This window comes from Scleropages formosus, chromosome 5, assembly GCF_900964775.1.
Source record: "Scleropages formosus chromosome 5, fSclFor1.1, whole genome shotgun sequence".
Classification (NCBI taxonomy): Eukaryota; Metazoa; Chordata; class Actinopteri; order Osteoglossiformes; family Osteoglossidae; genus Scleropages; species Scleropages formosus.
The window spans coordinates 22,765,761-22,783,734 of record NC_041810.1 but is presented as its reverse complement, the minus strand read 5'-3'; the positions used below and the strand labels follow the sequence as shown (position 1 = coordinate 22,783,734).

The 17,974-nt window shown below is 49.2% G+C and overlaps 1 protein-coding gene across 4 annotated transcripts in view; it reads left to right on the top strand.

The window, feature by feature from the left end:
* The window catches only part of LOC108942194 (neuron navigator 3-like), a 207,489-nt gene that overhangs the window by 82,684 nt on the left and 106,831 nt on the right, over nucleotides 1-17,974 (top strand). The window contains exon 2 of one of the 4 annotated variants that reach the window (XM_018765340.2): nucleotides 17,623-17,706. The exons of 2 other annotated variants lie outside the window; for them this stretch is intronic. In XM_018765340.2, coding sequence (XP_018620856.2) covers nucleotides 17,629-17,706 — 78 coding nt within the window. In that variant the 5' untranslated portion in view covers nucleotides 17,623-17,628. Of the gene's footprint in view, nucleotides 1-17,232; nucleotides 17,707-17,974 lie in introns of those variants that run through there. One more of the 4 variants, XM_029252126.1, reaches the window with a different exon arrangement.

Here is a 17,974-nt window from a genome sequence, read left to right as displayed (position 1 = left end):
GATTTACATGGTCATTTTGCCAATTTTACACACACTGTTATTGACCCATTCAGCACAGCAAGCAGAACTCGTGATGTTTTAAGGTGGAACTAAAAAAAAAAAAAAAAATTGTGTTGCTATGTTCTACGGAGTCTCTTACAAACACCTTCGCCTGATAATGGGGAGACTTACGTCGTTTAAAAAGAATTTAATCAAATGGAGAGCATCAGTTATCCTTCTTTTACTCTCTTTGGATCAGGCACTTAATTTGGAAGAGCAGAGACGGGGATGGTGGAGGTGAACTCTGTGAAATCCCTTCCAGGCCAGGATCAAACGTATAAAGGACTCATTATATTGTATCTGATAAGATCAGGCTGCTCTTCTTACCCAGGTCGTGGGAAGTTCTAGAATACCGATGTCCTAAAACACATTGTTTTGCTATGGTTGTGCAGTGGAATTTAATTACCACCACATGTGAAGTATCTTTTTATATTTAGGAACATCAGGATGCACCTAATTGAAGGTTCTTGACTGGTGATTCTCTGTTTCTTAGCATTGAGTTTTATGATGTAGCAGATGATCAGGTCTATAAGAACTTCTACAGAAAGAATTGCGTTTGACTTGCTGAAGCGTTCCCACGTATCTCTCTACATTGGCTTCCTATAGCTGCCCGGATAAAATTTAAGACCCTGGTAATGGCCTACAAATGCATCAGTAGAACTGCTCCCAGATATCTACAAGACCTGATCATCTGCTACACCCCAACCAGACTGTTACGCTCTTCCACATCTGCCCACTTGGTGGTCCCATGCATAAAAGGTAAAGCGCAAAGGTTCTCGGTTCTGACTCTGTTGTGGTGGAACGACCTCACTCTCACTCAGAACTGCTGAATCTCTGTCCACGTGTAAAAAGGGTCTGAAAACTCACCTCTTCCAGACTCACTTTTCCCATAATCTCTTAACTTCATGTAAGGTGTAAGTGTTCATGCACTATAACTTTAAGATCATCCCCGGATAAACTCTTACACAGCTACTCCTGTAATGTAATGCAAATGTTTATATGTATCCTTTAAAAAAAAAAAAAAAGACTAGGAAGATGATTTGGAATCGTCGATATTCTGCAAGTTTTATGCAGCTACTCGTGTGATGAACATTGTTTCATATGGTGGAAAGAGATTAGCTGCACTTTAGAATTCCGCATCTGCATATAAGTTTCTCTTCCTGCTAATGTAATGAACACATTGTATTTTCTATGAGATGTGTGTTGTTCTGGAGAAAAGTGTCTGTCTGCTAAATGAATACATGCAAATGTAATGATGTGTGTCCAGCCTTCTTTGCATGACACCCATGGTGTAAAGGGCAGCTCCAGAACAGATCGGAGCGTTGTTGTACACACCACACCATTCAGTGTGCAGGATTTTGGTACTACTGTGTACTACAGTTGTCATGTTCGTCAAAACCAGGTCTGGATATGTTGAGTGGTGCATCTGAATTTCATGTCGCCTTACGGAGAACCATGCATCAAAATGTCTTCATTGTAAAAAGCTGTATGTGGACTTTGGGAACGGCTTTGAAATCTTTTTGTGCCGTGCGCTGATTTGTTGTCCATGTTGTGATTTGCTGTTGGGGGAGGCTGCTTCCTCAAGGAGTCAACATGGATGTGCTTTGCGTTAAAAACCAGAACTGCATGTTTGCTATAGTTCTGTAATGAGGTGCATTTGACGTGCTGCACATGAAAGGACTGGTCCAAACCACACATGTAAGGCATCTCATACATGACCAGTGTTGTCATGTGAAGGCGGTATTGGTGGGGAGGCAGCCTAAAGTGACCTCAGCTCGGATATGGATCTGCGTGGTTGTCGGCGAGATGGGTTGACCTCGATGTCCGTGGTCAGAGGGTTTTTGGGGAAAAGCAAAGGAACTTATTGGAACCACTGACGAGCAAGGCATAGGTGCTCAAATGAAACTGTCGTTGCCAGGAAATCTTGAAGATAGGTAGGTTACCTCTTCAGCGAGTAAATCAAAATAAAAAATCTTTGCAAGGAATGAATCAGTTTAGTGTTTTTCACTGCAGAGTGATATTAGATTCATTAGTCTCGCAGATTATTGTCAGAATAACCACGGCCAGAGTGAGAAACACAGTGAAGGAAATGAAAAAGTCAGGAGGAATATGCTTGTTGCCATTCCCTTTGGTCATCGCAGCCTAGGTGTGGTAAATAAGAACTTTACCCTTGCTGAGACAGGGTACTTCCCCAAGGGGAAGCTTCTGGTTGTCTTTCTGATGGGAAAATGTCAACACACATGTTGCCTTTGGCAAGGCTTCAGAATAAAGCAGTTTCATTTTGTATTGCAATTTATGTCAGACATACATTGCTCAACATATAATTTCCCTTTGACAACACGAGTGTTTTTCCATGGAGACAAGCCAGCGAACATTAAAGGCGGATTGTGCTGAGTCTTTGAGATTTGATTGCAATATGAAGGATTGTCCCACACAACATACTATATATATGTGTGTGTGTGTGTGTGTGTGTGTGTGTGTGTGTGTGTGTGTGAGAATTGAATCAGATCTTTGTAGCTGCTCTTGCAGCAGGACTGCTGCCCTGCACACACAGCATTAGTATGTGAGCGCTGTAGTGTGTCATGGACACTGTACCACTAAATGGCACACTTACTCATGTAGTGCTGGCCAGACTGTACTGTTTATAGTACACGCTACATGTAGCAAGATGAGGCAGCAGGGTCACGCATGGAATTTAAGTGCACAACCACGTGTGGGCGTGCTCAGTGATGTACTCAGTGATGTGCCCTGCAAAAGTTGTCGCCACGGTAACAGGTAGCAGGTAGGGTTGGGGTTACAGCTGCCACCTAGCACCTGAAGGCCCTGCTTCAAATCCCACTCCAGATGTACTGCTGGTGAGAAGGTCTTTTCCCCAAATTGCTCCAGTAAGAATGACCAACCTTGCATGAATGGATGGATGGATGGATGGGTGTTTATGAGCCGTTGTGGATAAAAGCTCCAGCTAAATGAACGAAGGAAAATGGTAACGGGACATCCTGTAGTGAGACTTTAGGCTCTGTGTGTAGTCTTTGTCGCCGAGCGTTACGGGACCCTTACAGCGACCGCTTCTGATGGCGTGGAGGAGGCAGCTGCGATGTGTCTGCACGTGGAGCATTCGCTGGGGTTCAGCGCACCCAATCCGCACCCCCACCCTCCACTCGTACGTCACGTGCGGTCTTTCACTTCTTAGGGAGTTTACGTTTGGTTTCCAGTAGAGTGTCTCGGCAATAACCGTTGGCAATGCAGGTGTCCGACTGCTGCGCCAGCACCTCTCTGTGCAACGCAGCGTAGCATACGCACTCTAGAGGGAAGCTGGGCAGCTCCTCCACCAGGTACCGCTGAGGTGCAGCATGCAGGCATATGAAGGGGCAAGCACAGGGGTTCTACTTTAGTACGGAGCTCCAGCTGCTCATGCATATTTATTCTGCGGAACTGGCACGTTGCTACAGCACCGGCGGGATGGGGGGGCTGAAGCAATTAGAAGCCGTCTTTTGGAGAACATCCCCCCGTTAGCGAGCTGTGGGAGGGCAAGTCGATGGCTCGGGTGCCTGTCTTACTGGGCCAAGCCAGTCGCACCAAGAACATCTTGCTGCGTGTCCAAACATTCTCGTGGGCAAAGAAGAATGCTAATGGATGTTACCTGCTGTATGATGCACGGTTTACTGACCACACATTTCGATTCTCTGAACAGCTCCTATTCAAAATTCTCATGCTGTGTTAGACTTGCCTTGTCATGCTCTAAATGCATGGCTTTGGGAAAAGAACATACTGGTAGTAAGGTTATCGGTGTGCGTGCGTGCGTGCGTGCGTGCAGAAGCCTTTTGCAACACATTGGTTCAGATGACTTTTTGCAGATTGTTGCTCCCTGACAAACGGACAGGAAATGGGATGTATGCTCAGTGTGGAGTGGCAGGAAATCAGTTCGAACCTCCCTGAACTGCAGCACTGGCGTTTAATGCGCTACTGATGCATTGGATTAAAACGAAGCAAGGAAGGAGAGGATTTGTTGACCGCGTCTCCGTCTCGTTGCAGTGAGATGAGCTTTCAGTCTACAGGATTGTGCATCTTCCTTTCAACATGACTGTGACATTGAACAAATGGTAGCTTAAAGGGACTCCCTTTGATTTAAAAGCCTTGTCCCTCAAAGTGAAGTGTAAGAAAGACTAACGGTAGTTGGGTCTTCGTGGCTGTGCCATCAGTGGCCGTTTATCTACCTGATAAGTTTCTTGTCATTGTTGACTGATGGCTCTTGTGGCGTCACTTGGTGTCCACTCATAAACGTGGGAAAGATTTAAAGACTCGGGATAAATCTGCCTGCTGATATCTGTGACAGCTGGATGTGTGGGTTGAAGATGTACTGGGGAGGTATGGTGGCGCAGCGAGTAGCGCTGCCGTCTCACAGCGCCTGGGTGGTGCGAGAGGATGTGGGTTCTATCCCCACTCAGTTTGTATAGAGTTCGCATGTTCTCCCCTTGTCTGTTTCCTCCGGGTGCTCTGGTTTCCTCCCACATTCCAAAGACATGCTGTGCAGGTTCCCTGTAGTGTGTGAGTGACAGAGAGAGAGTGTGTGTGTGTGTGTGTGTTCCACTGATGTATGGATGAGTGATCCATTGTAAGTAGTGTATCTAGCAGTGTAAATTACCTTGGTGAATAAGGTGTGTGTGTGGGCCGGTAACACTGCATAGAGTTCTTTGGAAGTCACTTTGGAGAAAAGTGTCTGCTAAATAAATGAATCTAAATGTATGTACCAGAGTTTTAATAAAAAGCTCTCAGTTGCTCTTGTTAAACACACTTCCAGATCTTTTTCTGTTTTATTTAAGAAAGGGAGTTAAATGGTTTTGTGATGAAAATCAGTTTATTTAATTTGGACTTTGGTGAATGCTAGACATGAACCATAGTTTGTTTCCATTGTCTTTCCCCCATATATGAGCTAGAACATGTTTTTTTTTTTTTTTTTTTTTTTTTTTTTTGTTCCTCCTCCTTTTGATTGTCTTCTCAAATTTGTTTTGATTTGTCGTGTCACCATTGTTTGTGCCAAAGAATTATTTGAAAAATAAATGGCATTTAAAAAGAAAAAGGGGGTGAAGGGGGGTGAAGTTGACCTTGTAAAACCCAGAACCAGTTTCCTTCTCAGAGTTATAAGAAAAGTAAAAATCATTTTAAAAAAAAAAAAAAAAAGCTCCACCCATATTTTTGGAAGAAAGTTTTTCTGTTGACATTTTTACTATGCAATGGCAATGATGATAACAGATGCATTGGAACCTTGACGTCCATGTGTAGTAGTTTTTACACGAAAGAGCACTTCTCCCCTGTGCTGCCATGAGGTTTCATCCTGCAGGATGGGAGCCGAGGTCTGGTTCTATAGCAGATGCTCTTATCCTTTTCTAGCCTACTAACGCCTTTAAGAATGGGACTGAAGCTGAGGACCCCTCCGGAGGAACATAGAGAAATAAATAAAGTAAAAGCATTAAATCTTTTTTGTTGCATCAGATTTTTTTTTTTTTTTTTTTTTTTTTTTATCAACTTATTTTCAAAAATTGCGTGTGCGTTACCCCCTGCAGCCCATTCGCAGACCCCCCCAAGGCGCTCATAGGCTCCAGTTCAGGGTCGCCATTGTTTAGGGAGCACATCTCTGGTCCTATGGAGTACACGGGTCTAAAATATATCGGAAGCAAAGCGCTGGACCTGTAAGGAGCACAGAAATGGAACTCGAGCCTAGTTCTATAGTTTGTAGTGATCTGGTTCTGCAGGAAACGCGTCCGGTTATGTGGAATTTATGTGGAATGTTCTTTCTATTCCTGGGCTACTTGGTGGTGTTCAACACCCCGCTACAGATTACAGGCAGTCCCCGGGTTAAAAACATCCAAGTTACATGCGGCCCGTAGTTATGAACCACCCCCCCGTGAAGGCTACTATATTAAAAATTTGAGTTGCATACAATGATTTGTAACAACACACGGGCCCTACTTTGCGACACAAAACATTGCGCTTCTACAGCGGTTCGTCGGCTCGTGGGCAGTGGGCCTGAGGTAAGACAAAGATTTACTTTTTTTCAGTCGGACTGAACAACAAACATCCACACCTGCCCAAAATCAGAGCAGCTGCATATGAAGAAGCCGCACCTGCACACACCGGTTGCGGAATCTCATTTGAGAAACCCGTCTCTCCAGCGCTCTCGAGTGAACCCGTGACAACCTACCCGTCAAGTCCTTCGTTCTCCACAATTCCTCGTTCCTGCTCCCGACACTCGCGTCGCCTCCTCGACCACGACATCGGATTCTCCCCGAGACCCACGTTCGCGCATCGACCGACCCGCACCTGTCCCCGACCGCGAATCTCGCCCGCTCCCCCGTGTACCGACAACCATCCCGCAACTGGGTCCACACACCTACCTCAGTCGCCTGCCCGCTCGGTATGACAAAAACCACATTACTGTTAACTGTCTCCTGTGTGTTACTGTGGTCGGCTTTAATTTTGTTTTTACCCTCTTAACCATGGCACCAAAGCGTATATGTGATGCACGTGATGATGCATCCAAGAAAAGAATCACAATTGAAACTAAAGCGGAAATAAAGCGATTGGAAAAAGGTGAAACACTAACAAATATTGAAAAAGTTAACATTAGTTACTTTGTTTTTTTTTTATACTTGCACGCACTCTCTCTCCTCCTCTTTCTCGCTCTCTGTTATAAATACTGTAGTAACATTCATTATTATTGTTGTTATTATCACTGCATTGTATTAATGTACTATATTAAAAATCTTTTAGTATTTCCAGAAGTGTATCTTTAATGTTTTTTTTTATGCATAGAGAAGTACACAATATACTACGCCAAACATTTGACTAACTGATACCAACCATACCTAACTGTTCCAACTTACATACAAATCTGACTTAGACTTTGGAACGGAACTCATTTGTAATCCAGGGATTGCCTGTAGTGTGCTTTTACCCCTGTGAGCCATTCTTTCAACCCTGCTCCCTGGTAGCAGAGCTTGTGGACAAGTTTTGAACCAGTGTGGCTCTCAGGGATGCTGGTGTTGTACAAAAGACCAGTAAAGTGGTTGTACTCTTTGGAAAAACCCAGAGTTCTGTGTTCATTCTGCTTTCTTGCTTCGATTGCAGCCCTTGTGCGTTTCATGGAGACATTTGACTTCATACGAGGAGTCCAGTATCTCTCTTCTGGTGACACATCTAGCCAAATTGTGCATTGTGACATTCCTCTTGCGGTGTTTCCGACCATCAGGGGGAGGGTCGGTCTGCGTTTCCTGGGTTATCTGTCCACGCTCTTAGGGGGTGGAAGGTTGCTGAAGAGCTGATGCGCTCTCCCCGCTGCTCATGAAAGCGAAGTTAAATGAAGTATGGGAAGGGTCTTACAAAGCTGCAGCTTGTGGGGATTCAGGCTCTGATGGCGCACGTCTGACGTGTTGGTGCTGTAATGACTGCGTGCGCTTCGTACGAACGAGCGTCCCTGCGCTCCTTGTAGGTGTCCTGTCCTCCTCTGCCCTTAGCTGGTTTCTGGGTGCACTTCCTTCTTCCTCTGCACTTTGGCTCCAGTGTGCATGAGGTTCTGTTACGTTTATTTATATAGCAGATGCTTTTGTCTAATTCAACTTCCAATGAACTCTAGGTTGTGTTACCAGTCCACACACCTTATTCACCGTGGTGACTTGCACTGCTAGATACACTACTTACACTGGGTCACTCATCCATACATCAGCAGAACACTCTCTCTCTATCACTCACACACTACAGGTGAACCTGAACAGCATATCTTTGGAGTGTGGGAGGTAACCAGAGCACCCGGAGGAAACCCATGCACACGTGGGGAGAACGTGCAAACTCCACACGGACTGAGCGGGGATCGAACCCATGTCCTTTTGCACCACCCAGGCGCTGTGAGACAGCATCAGTACTTGCTACACCACCGTGCCGCCCACACCTTTTCCCACTAACGGCCGGACTGCTGTTCGCATGGGGCCGCCATGGGTGCGTCCCAGGCAAAAGTCATTGGCTCGGGTGTAATTTAAACATTTGGTTACCCTCCATTTACTTTTGTGGCTTCCTTATTACTTAGCTTGCTTGTTTGTTTTATTTGCTTTATTTATTTTGTGTAGTTTGTGCTCAGTGGAAGAGAAACCCATCTGTGACACATTTAAAACTTGAAATCAGATCTTCCCGGAAAACTGATTTCCTTTGAATGTATTCAGATTTCCTTCCCTTGAACGTATTCAGTCTTTGTAGAATATTCTTTCCTAATTTTTTTGTTTGCTTACACATTATATAAATTCAGGTTCATATGTTTTTCCCTGTTCTTACTAATTTAACAGTCAGTGAGGAACATAATTTGGGATTTGTCTCAATTAAAATTCAGAGCTGTGAACGATTTAATCTTAGTGGTAATTTCACAGCTGAGCGGCAGCAGCACATCTTTGGAGGGCGAGGGTGACATCGCGTTCCCCTTAAATTAGAAAATCCCTGGATCGCTCATACGCTGTGGTCCGAACTACGTCCCAGAATTCCCACTGCTCTCCCGTGTCCGTCTGCATCTCTGGCCGTCCTGCAGCACTTCTAGAAGTGCGTATGTCGCCATGTGGCGACGTCTCTCCTTTCTTCGGGCATCTTTTCCTCCTTCCTCACCTTAGGCCGCAGAGCTCTACGGGACATTCGGGACCACGTTTGCGTGTAATTTGGATTAGAATGAGGAAAAATGTCCTCGCGCCGTGACGTGGCTGGCTCCGGGACGGCTGGCATCATACTTCGGCAACGTTTGAACCGTTTTGCTGTCTGGCGTGAAATACGGCCCGTGGCTCCTCGTGTCCGCGTATTGTGACAAGACCGTGTGTGTTTTGCTTGGGTGAGAAACGCACAAAGTTATCTTGCCAGAGCACAGACGGCCCCTGGGTTTCTCGCCCACAGAAACAACATCATTAGAAGGAGCACAACAGAATACGAATGAGAAACGAACAGAACGAGAAGCTGCTTTGTTTGCGGTCGTCGGGAACCTTTCGCAACGCGTTGGAGCTCCGTGGCGTCGCCGCGTGACACCCGGGGCCGTTAACCCAAGTTAAGGTGCGTTGACGTTACCTTCGGCGAACCGCGGTATTTGCTCCATCTTTGTGCTGAGAATCACTGGAGCCGGTGTATCGGTGTAGCTCGCTATGGGAATCGAAGCGCATTCCTTCCGGATAAGTAAAGTAGCCTGATGGTGGGGCTGAGAAGCTGTGAAGTGCTGTGGACACCAGCGGAACGAAAGGATGCAGTTTAGTCCCATGAGAGAACGGCTGAGTGTGACCGAGGTCACGGAAAGGTAACGGTGAGCGAGACGGTCCTCTGGGTGCCCAGGTTTCGGTTCTGTGTCTCAGGAAAGTTGGCACATGGGACACGCGGAGTAGAGCTGGTGTCTCTCAGCTCCTGGGTTCAAATGGGGCTTTGAATCCAGCTCCATCTGTGTGGTGTTTGTATGTTATCTCTGTATGTTTGTGTGCATTTCCTCCAGGTGCTCCGGTTTCCTCCTGCAGTCCAGAGATGTTTGTTTCCGGGAAATTTATGAGGGGGGGGTTGCCTGTAATGGACTGGTATCCCATCCAGCACGTACCGTGCCTGTATTTCTGGGGTAGGCCGCAGACCACCAAGACCCAGCACCAGCCATGCAGATACGCACACGCACGCACGCACGCACGCACGCACGCACGCACGCACGCATTTTCAGAACCGCTTGTCCCATACGGGGTCGCGGGGAACAGGAGCCTACCCGGTAACACAGGGCGTAAGGCCGGAGGGGGAGGGGACACACCCAGGACGGGACGCCAGTCCGTCGCAAGGCACCCCAAGCGGGACTCGAACCCCAGACCCACCGGAGAGCAGGACTGTGGCCCAACCCACTGCGCCACCGCACCCCTTGACTGCCATGCAGATATTGATAACAAATGGATGAATTACTTCAGTCACTCTTCTTTAAATTTGCAGACCTTTATGGGCCTTCACTCAAGTATCATCCACATGGCATTTGTCCCCCCCCCCCCTTATCTGCACGTTTGTGCATTGTTTGTTACTGCCACAGTTACAGGGCTGTGAGGTTAACAGTGGACAGTGGCTGTGTGTGCAGTTAAGGAAGTGCCTTTGAACCACGGTATCAACAGCAAAGGGCTCTTGAGCGTCATCCATGGCTCTGTCACACTTTGGATCGAGAATCCCAAGTTCTGGCACAACGCGCAGCGGAAGGAGGTTGCGGGACGCTGAGAGCGCCGCTGTATCGTGGCCGAACGCATTCTGAGGGCAGGCTGAATATCCCGAGGACGTGAGAAGAGTGCAGAGTCCGAGCCCAGAGCTCCCGGTCTCCCTTGTTTGGAAGCGCTCTCCCTCTGCGGTGGGCTGGACCGCAGGTACTACTGAGGGCTTCCCCACAAGCCTTTTATGGTCTTCTTCCACATAACCGTTCCCGCCTGAGGGACAAAGTGGCCGAGCTGCTCATTAGGTACGCCGGATTAGCTTCTGACCCATCTGCCCGGCTCTTTGACAGGCCCTTAATTGGTCACCCAGAGGAACTGCAGCTCCTTTTCTCCTTGGCTTCGCTTTTGTCCGAGACATCGGCGAGGAGATGCTGACCGTGGGACGTCACTGCGCCACCTCGCTGGCACTGGAGCCAGAGCAAGAGCGGAGGTTTCGGGGTGCTAGTCACATGTCCGGTGCCTAAGCAAGACCACCCCCTCCCTCTCTGGGGAAGATGCGGGACAGTGGGGTTCTGCACTTTGTAGAGCCATTGCATGTACAGATTCAGTCTTTTCTTATTAAATATATTTTTGAATGGGCCTCAATACTACAACGGTTATGTTTGGCTGGGGGGGTGTTCCTAGACGCTTTGATGGCGATGGTGTTCGCTGTCATGCAAATGCGTCTTTGTTTCCTTAACAGGACTGCAGGACTTACCTCCGCGGCACCGATAAAGTCAACTGTTTTACATGCGGAATTGGATTTAAACCCATCCATTAGGGTAATCCTATCATATTCCATTGATTTAAATCCATTCAGCGCCTTAATCCCATTATGTTTTACATGGTGATTATGAAATTTCCAGAAATCGACTTTTGCACAGATTGTGTAATTTGTCCTGGGGTGTAACTGTGTCGCTGAGATGGTGGGTTCTGACAGTGAGCTGGCGAGGCGGTGGAGGACTCGATGGTTTCCTCTCCTTGGCGGTAAGTAGAATGCCAGGGTCCTCCAGGTATGAAGTGGTGCGAGGAGCTGCTGGCCTGGGGAGATGTATGGTTCAGCCGAGGCTTAAATCTCTCCTAAACGTGCTGTCAACGCCCTTAAATCAGGGGCGGAATCTTTCGAGGAGATCGATACGAATGTTTACGGCAGCGTCCTGGAGAGTGACGGACGGCGAGGTACCCGCTTTGCGGGAGATGCTCTGACTGATTGTGTCCCTCCTCACGTCTCGCCTGCGTTCTTGCATCCTTGCAGTTCTCCTTTCCAAGAAGTGCACCTTAATCTGCTGTTTGGTGCAAAAATAAGAATGAATTATTTCCACCCCAAGAAAAGGGATTTCACTTTTTGGGATTCTGAAGGGTCATTTTGGGACTTTTTTTTTTTTTTAACTTTAAAAAAAGAACCTCAAGTAGCCCTCCGTATAGACCCAGTTTGTTCTTTCTTCAGGGCTTCTCTGCAAGAACCTTACGAGACAGGAGTGTCTGAAATCATGATTCAACCACAGCTTTTATTACTGTAAGAGTCCACTCATGTTTGACCAGAAGACCTCAGGATGTTGCCAAAACATGCATGAACCCCTTAGCTGATTTGTGCGGAGGGTCTCTCTGAGGTGTGTAGCAATGAGCGAAACGCTTCACTTCTGGTGGACAATCCAGTAGGGCACGAACAGGGGGAGAGTCTCAGGAGGCTCATGACCACTGATTGGTGTCCTGCGTGAGAGACTCTGGTGGAGGGTCATGTGCTTGATTACGGGTCGGGGTAAATAACGTTCCTCGGTGCTGCCTAGAGGGAGACGTAGCGTCTCGATATGTTTTCGTCGCGAGAAGAGCCAGTGAGATCTCGGTTATTTCACAGCTTTTGGGTGAAGATATTCGTGGTTCTCAGAACCCTTGGGCTTCGAGTAAGAGTTAGAGCGCTCGGTGCATTTTATGAACGAGTCGGTCCCGGGAGCATTTGGAGTGTTGTGCTGCATAAGGTCTCGCTATCGCTCCCGCATCCCTTTCGATGGAGCTGGCCGAGATACCGTCCTGTCCTGCGGTGCCGCGTGGTTTCGGACAGCCTTGGCTACTTCCAAGTAAACAGGAAACGGAGATAACAGGCCTGTGACACCATGAAGAGTGTCCCAGTGTCCAGACAGGATCTCTAATGTGGGCTTTGAGCACAGCTGTAAAGGTGCCAAAGCCAGAGAGGACAGAGAGACAGCGGAGGGTGGCGGCAGGGAGCATCACTAGGGCCGGGTGGACGACAACGCGACGTCGGAGACGTGTAGTGAAAGAAGGTGCAGAGTTCGAGGAGCCACCTGTTCCAATAGCCCCCCCCCCGAGCAATCCTGCAAAATGCAACACAATCCGAATGTGCGTAAGGCAGAGCAGACGCAGTGGTTAAGGGCACCTGGCCACAAACTGGTTAACGTAATGAGACGAGGGAGCGCTGGCAGGCGGAGTCTTTTAGCTGCAGCAGCAGGACCACATGTGGAGCCGTTGTAGAGCCGCTGGGGGAAACGTGTCTGTAATCACCGGCCTTGTTGTGGGGGAAACATCTGCGCGAGACGTAGCGGGCAGGCAGCGCGCACACAGGGGCGGCTGTAAAACGTTTAAAAGCATCCTGCCCCTCGTTATCATCCGTTTGCTCGGCACACGGCCCTGTCCGCAGTGACTTAAGTGAACGTGCAGTTTTTTTACCGCTCGCACGGTAAGTAGGATATTTACCGGAACAGTGTACGGTTCTTCCTTTCCCTTTTCTGTGTGATTCACTCGCCGTTTCCCCGCACACATTGTGGAGAGTGGCTGTCATGATGACTAAGAGTGCTGTAGGAAGAAGCAGCAGGTGGTGCGGTGGTCATGGGTTTGTTTCTTTTTTTTTTTTCCCCCCCCCCCCCCCCCTCCATGTGACTTTACAATGAGTTACCCACATGCACAGCTGGATATATTTTACTGTGTCAGTTCTGGGTAAGCAAGATGTTAGGATGTAAGAGCAGGAGCGGGGATCCAAAATCAGGATCTTTGATTACGATGTGACAGCTCCGATAGTGATAGCATCTATGGGGGGGCCTCTAGACTGAAGCAAAAAAAAGGCGATTTTATAGTCGCTTTCGTTTTTCTGAATGCACTTTTCATCTATCAGAACGTTAGTCTTGAAGTTGGAACTCTAGCTCACACGCGACTCCTCCGTACCAGAGAGTCAGTGCGGCCCTGCTGCCGCTGCCTCTATTCACACTTTACTGTGCCGTGACTATATTGGGCGAGGTTTTCCACCTCCGACCGGGGCCACAGCCGCTGGCACCGCTGGATGCTTTTACCCTGTAAGGCCGGGGCAGTGATTCTGTTTAGTGTTGTGCGCGGGGTAGAACGGGTGCCAGTGTAAGCCACCTTGGAATGTGGGCAGCGCGCGGTCCTAGCGGAGAACCTCGGCCAGCGTACGCCGCGTTGCATTTCTGCAGGCTGTCCTTGGAAAACCAGCGTTACTGCGAACGGTGGCGGTTTTGCACGCTGATTGCTTGAGGGGTGGACAGGGGCATGCTGGGAAGTGCTAATGTCTCCTTCCACTGCCCAAACCATGAGTTTTGGGTGAACTGGTGTGTGTGTGTGTGTGTGTGTGTGTGTGTGTGTGTGTATATATATATATATATATATATATATATATATATATATATATATATATATATATATATATGAGTGTGTGCTCAGCTGCCCTGCGATGGACTGGTCTCCTAATTCAGGTTGTACCCTAATCCTCACACTGCACGCTTCCAAGGTGGGCTCTGGACCACTGTGACCGAGCGCTGGAGAAGTTCTTGATAATGGACGAGCGGTCGGATGGATGGCATTTCGGCCGTAGCGCGATTCCCTCATGTCACGGGGGCCAAATGTTCTGCCTTCGGCTTCAGTGTTGAAGGAAACTGGACGGTTCGAGTCAGCGAGCAACTGTAGCGCGAATCGTTTTCCGTCTTTTGTCCTTGACCTGTCTCGTGAGCTGTTTCCTTGAGGGTCTCTGGGTGCGCATTTAGGATATGCGCATCGCGAAAGACGGCCGTTGAGTTCCCAGGAGCTGCCGCGACTCTTTCCCACATCTCGTGCCCCGTATGAGTGCGACTGCAGTCTGGTGAGGCTTCGCATGGCGGGTTCCCGTCTCCCACGTTGTGCAGCTGCTCTCCTTGAAGTCCTTAGAGTTTTGCTGCAGCTGTTTGTTTTTGTGTTGGGCTTACGCTAAATCCCGAGTCAAGGCCCGTCCGCTCGCTCTGTTATGATAGCTCCTTCCTCCCCTTGCTCACGTTAATGGTGTGTCTCCTTTTATGTTATTTTTAACCAGCGATAGACACATCTGCGTGCTCTGCATCTGCTTGCCGTTGTGGATGGGGATCCCACTGCCAGCCCTTGTGGACCTTTATCAGGGCCAGCTGTTGAAGACCAGGAAGTGCTGACAAACAGTGGGACCTTTGAGAAGAAACCGGGGGGGCTGTAACAAAGTCCAGTTTGTGCAGAGGGACCGATGGAACGTATCCTTCCCACTGGCACAGGGTGAAGAGACCCTCTTTCATGAGGTGATGAGCATCACCGAAAGTTACCGCGAAAAAATGAGCTTGGGCTTCACTTCAAACATGGAGTCTCTGGTTTTACTGAAGTAGCTGACAGGCTACGGGGGGGGGGGGGCGCTGTCAGTTGTGTGTGGTCTGTAGGAGCAGGAAGACCAGCGCTGTGCTCACTGAGAAATGCTGGGGGGGAGGTCCTTGCAGGAAGCAGGATGCGCGTGTCTTTTATTGTGGTGCTTGTTGCGTTTACAGTGCTTTTACACCCCTAAACATGTGAACCCACACGCTAGACTGCACTACACACGGGAGTGTTGCGGAGCTCATTTTAGATTTCATATAACGACATCTACCGATGCGATTGGGGCACGACTGGAGCGATGGGCAGAGCAGCCCTTGGACTTGAACTCAAGGTTCAGATCTCAAGTCCTGCTCTAGTAAAAATTACCCAGCTGTATAAATAGGTAAGTAGCTGTAAGTCGCTTTGGAGACAAAAAGAATAAACGTGATGTTAACAGGGTTCTACTCTGCGAGCAGGAATGTAAGTGACCGGTCCTGGGAAGTTTGGCCAGCGAGGGGCCAAATAACCGAGGTGCGGCGTTCAGGTCCCCACGGGAAAGACGCTCCGCTGCTTTACCGTACCCATCCTCAATTACCGTGCTCGTATGGGAACTCTGCGTGTTATGGATACAGAGCTTGTTTTTCTTTCTGCTCCAACAGCCGTGCAAGTGAGCGATAAACCTCTCCCTGGGTACGGGGCCCGTTCGGTGGGTGTGGGTGGCTTGTTTGGAGAGCGTTTTCCCTCTGGGGGGGTCCCTGCGTGTCCATACCCCTGCGGGGAACTTTCTTTCCAATGGGGATATGTTCTGGACCCTTTTCCTTGTTTTTTCGGAAAGCGTTGCCATTCGGGACGTCAGCATGTGCGTTAGCGCTGTGCTCGTTCTTGACTCTGTGTGTGTGTGTGTGTGTGTGTGTGTGTGTGTGTGTGTGTGTGTGTGTTTGGAAGCAGGAGGCATCTCCACCACGATGTGGCCATCTCTTTAGCTGGAGATAATGATACGGTTGTGGCCTTCGGTGGTGGAGCGTAGCACCGTGGGTGCGACACGTGGCTTCCTGGCTCGTGAGGTTTATCGCTGCCCTGCTTTTTGCCCTCACACTTTCTTTGCAGCATTGCCTCTCTTAGTGCGTGTGTGCGTGCGTGTCTGCACTGGAGAGGTTGGATGCTGTGAGGAGCTTCTAAAGCCCCCCCCCGAGAAGGTGACAGACAAATAAAAAATGTGCAGGATGTGCGCTGGGGTCAGCTGTGTTGACCCACTTGACCTACTGCCCTTGTTTGGTTTTCTAAAGAGGCTGTGAAGAGCAACACGGCTCCGCCGTGGATGTCAGGATGCCGGGATGTCCCGTCTCGGTGGTGTTTCGAGAGCCTCTCCTCGCAAGTATGAAGCCCCGGACCAAACGCACGGGATCTCTCCGTATAAAACTTCTCAATCGGTGCATCGGGGCACGAGCGCCAAAGCGCGGCGTCAGGTGTCCGACTTGGACGGCGTCTCGCCCCGTGTAGAGATTCGCCCGCTGTGCAGCCGAGCGAGGCTCCGAGGGGTCCCGATTGCGAGAGACGCGTTCCGGTACGTGGCTTCCGTGACCTGCTTTTCCTTGCCGTATCGCGCCGAAGGAAAAACGTTGCTGTCTCCAGTAAGTACGTCTTGGCCTCGATCGGGGCTCCGTGAGGCCGGCGGAAAGGAGGGAGGCGAGTGTTCTGGAGTGAAACTGGTTATTTGATGGGCTGAGGGGGGGTCGTCGAGACCTGTCCCGGCGTAACACTGAGGCTGGGAGCTGCGTTTCGACCCAGAATATCCCTTTGCTCCCACTCTCTGACTTTTCATTGTCGCGGGTCACAAAATCATTAAACCAAAAAAAAAAGAGAGAGATTCCCCCAACCCAGTGCCTTCAGTGGTGAAAAATAGCCAGGAACCAGACAGACGGCTTCAGCGAAGGGATTGTTTCCGGGCTAAACGTTTTTCCAATGGCTGTTTGTTTTGGCGAACGCGTAAACCCAGCCCTCGTCCTTTTTTTTTTTTTTTTTTTTTTCCCCCCCCAAACCAAAAAAAGTTATTATTAACATAATTTATTTTCTGAATGCGTGAGCAGGCTGGCGTAGCCTGCAGCCAGGAAGAGGTGTCTGTTTCCAGAGATCACCGTAGTGGAGCAGGAGTGCAGCTCTGGCACTTATAGTCTGGATTTTTTTTTTTTTAAAAAAAAATATGTTATAAACCCCCCCCCCCCCCCCCCCCGCCCCCAAGTCTCTCTGGGCGAGAAGAGCTCTTGCGCGGAAGGAGCTGAACGCCCCCGAGCCGTGTTTAGTTTAGCAGCAGAGGCAGAGCTCGCGTGGAGCAGGAGGTGGGGGGATGAGGGAGGGGAGGGGAGAGGAGGGGAGGGGAGGGGAGGGAGCCGGCGAAGCGCTCCTCTTGCCGACCGCCTCAGAATGACTGTGACCGCTCTGCCTTTTAGGGCTTCTCCTTGAGCCGCACTTCTTTTACCCTGGTCTTCTTGTCGGACGTCAGGAGACGCGGCACTTGCTCCCCCTCCTGACTCACATTTGAGAGCTGGATGGTCTCTTTTTAACTTTTTTTTTTTTTTTTTTTTTTTTTTTTTTTTTTGGCCCCCCCCTCCTGTGGGATTCTCTTGCTGTGACCATGCCAGTGGTCGGGGTGGCTTCCAAACTCAGACAACCCACCGTGGGGTCAAAGCCCGTCCCCACGGCGTTCCTCATCCCCAACCTGGGCAGGAGCCCCACGTCCCGTGCTTCTGACCATCGGGGGACAGACTCTTCTGTGTTCTCCTGTCAGGTGTCAATGAAATCCATCTGCGAGCAGCCAGAGCGGAGGCCCCCCCAGGGAACGGGACAGGAACAGGAGTCCGAGGACAGTAAGGTCAGTGAGGTTGGGGTCAAAGGGCAGAGTGCCGCCCCGTGGCTCTTAAACCTTGATCCTTGACTCGCTTATGCGTGGACTCTGTGTCTGAAATTAACAGGCCTTTTTTTCTGAGTGGACAGCTTCCTGACATTCCTTAATTTGTACCTTTTTGTTGTGTTAATAGGAACGTTATTGATCACTCATTGTCTGGTTTACGGCAAATCAATGGTATGAGCAGTAGTGACATTTGTACTTGGGGTATTCACCCTGGAGTGTGTAAACACAA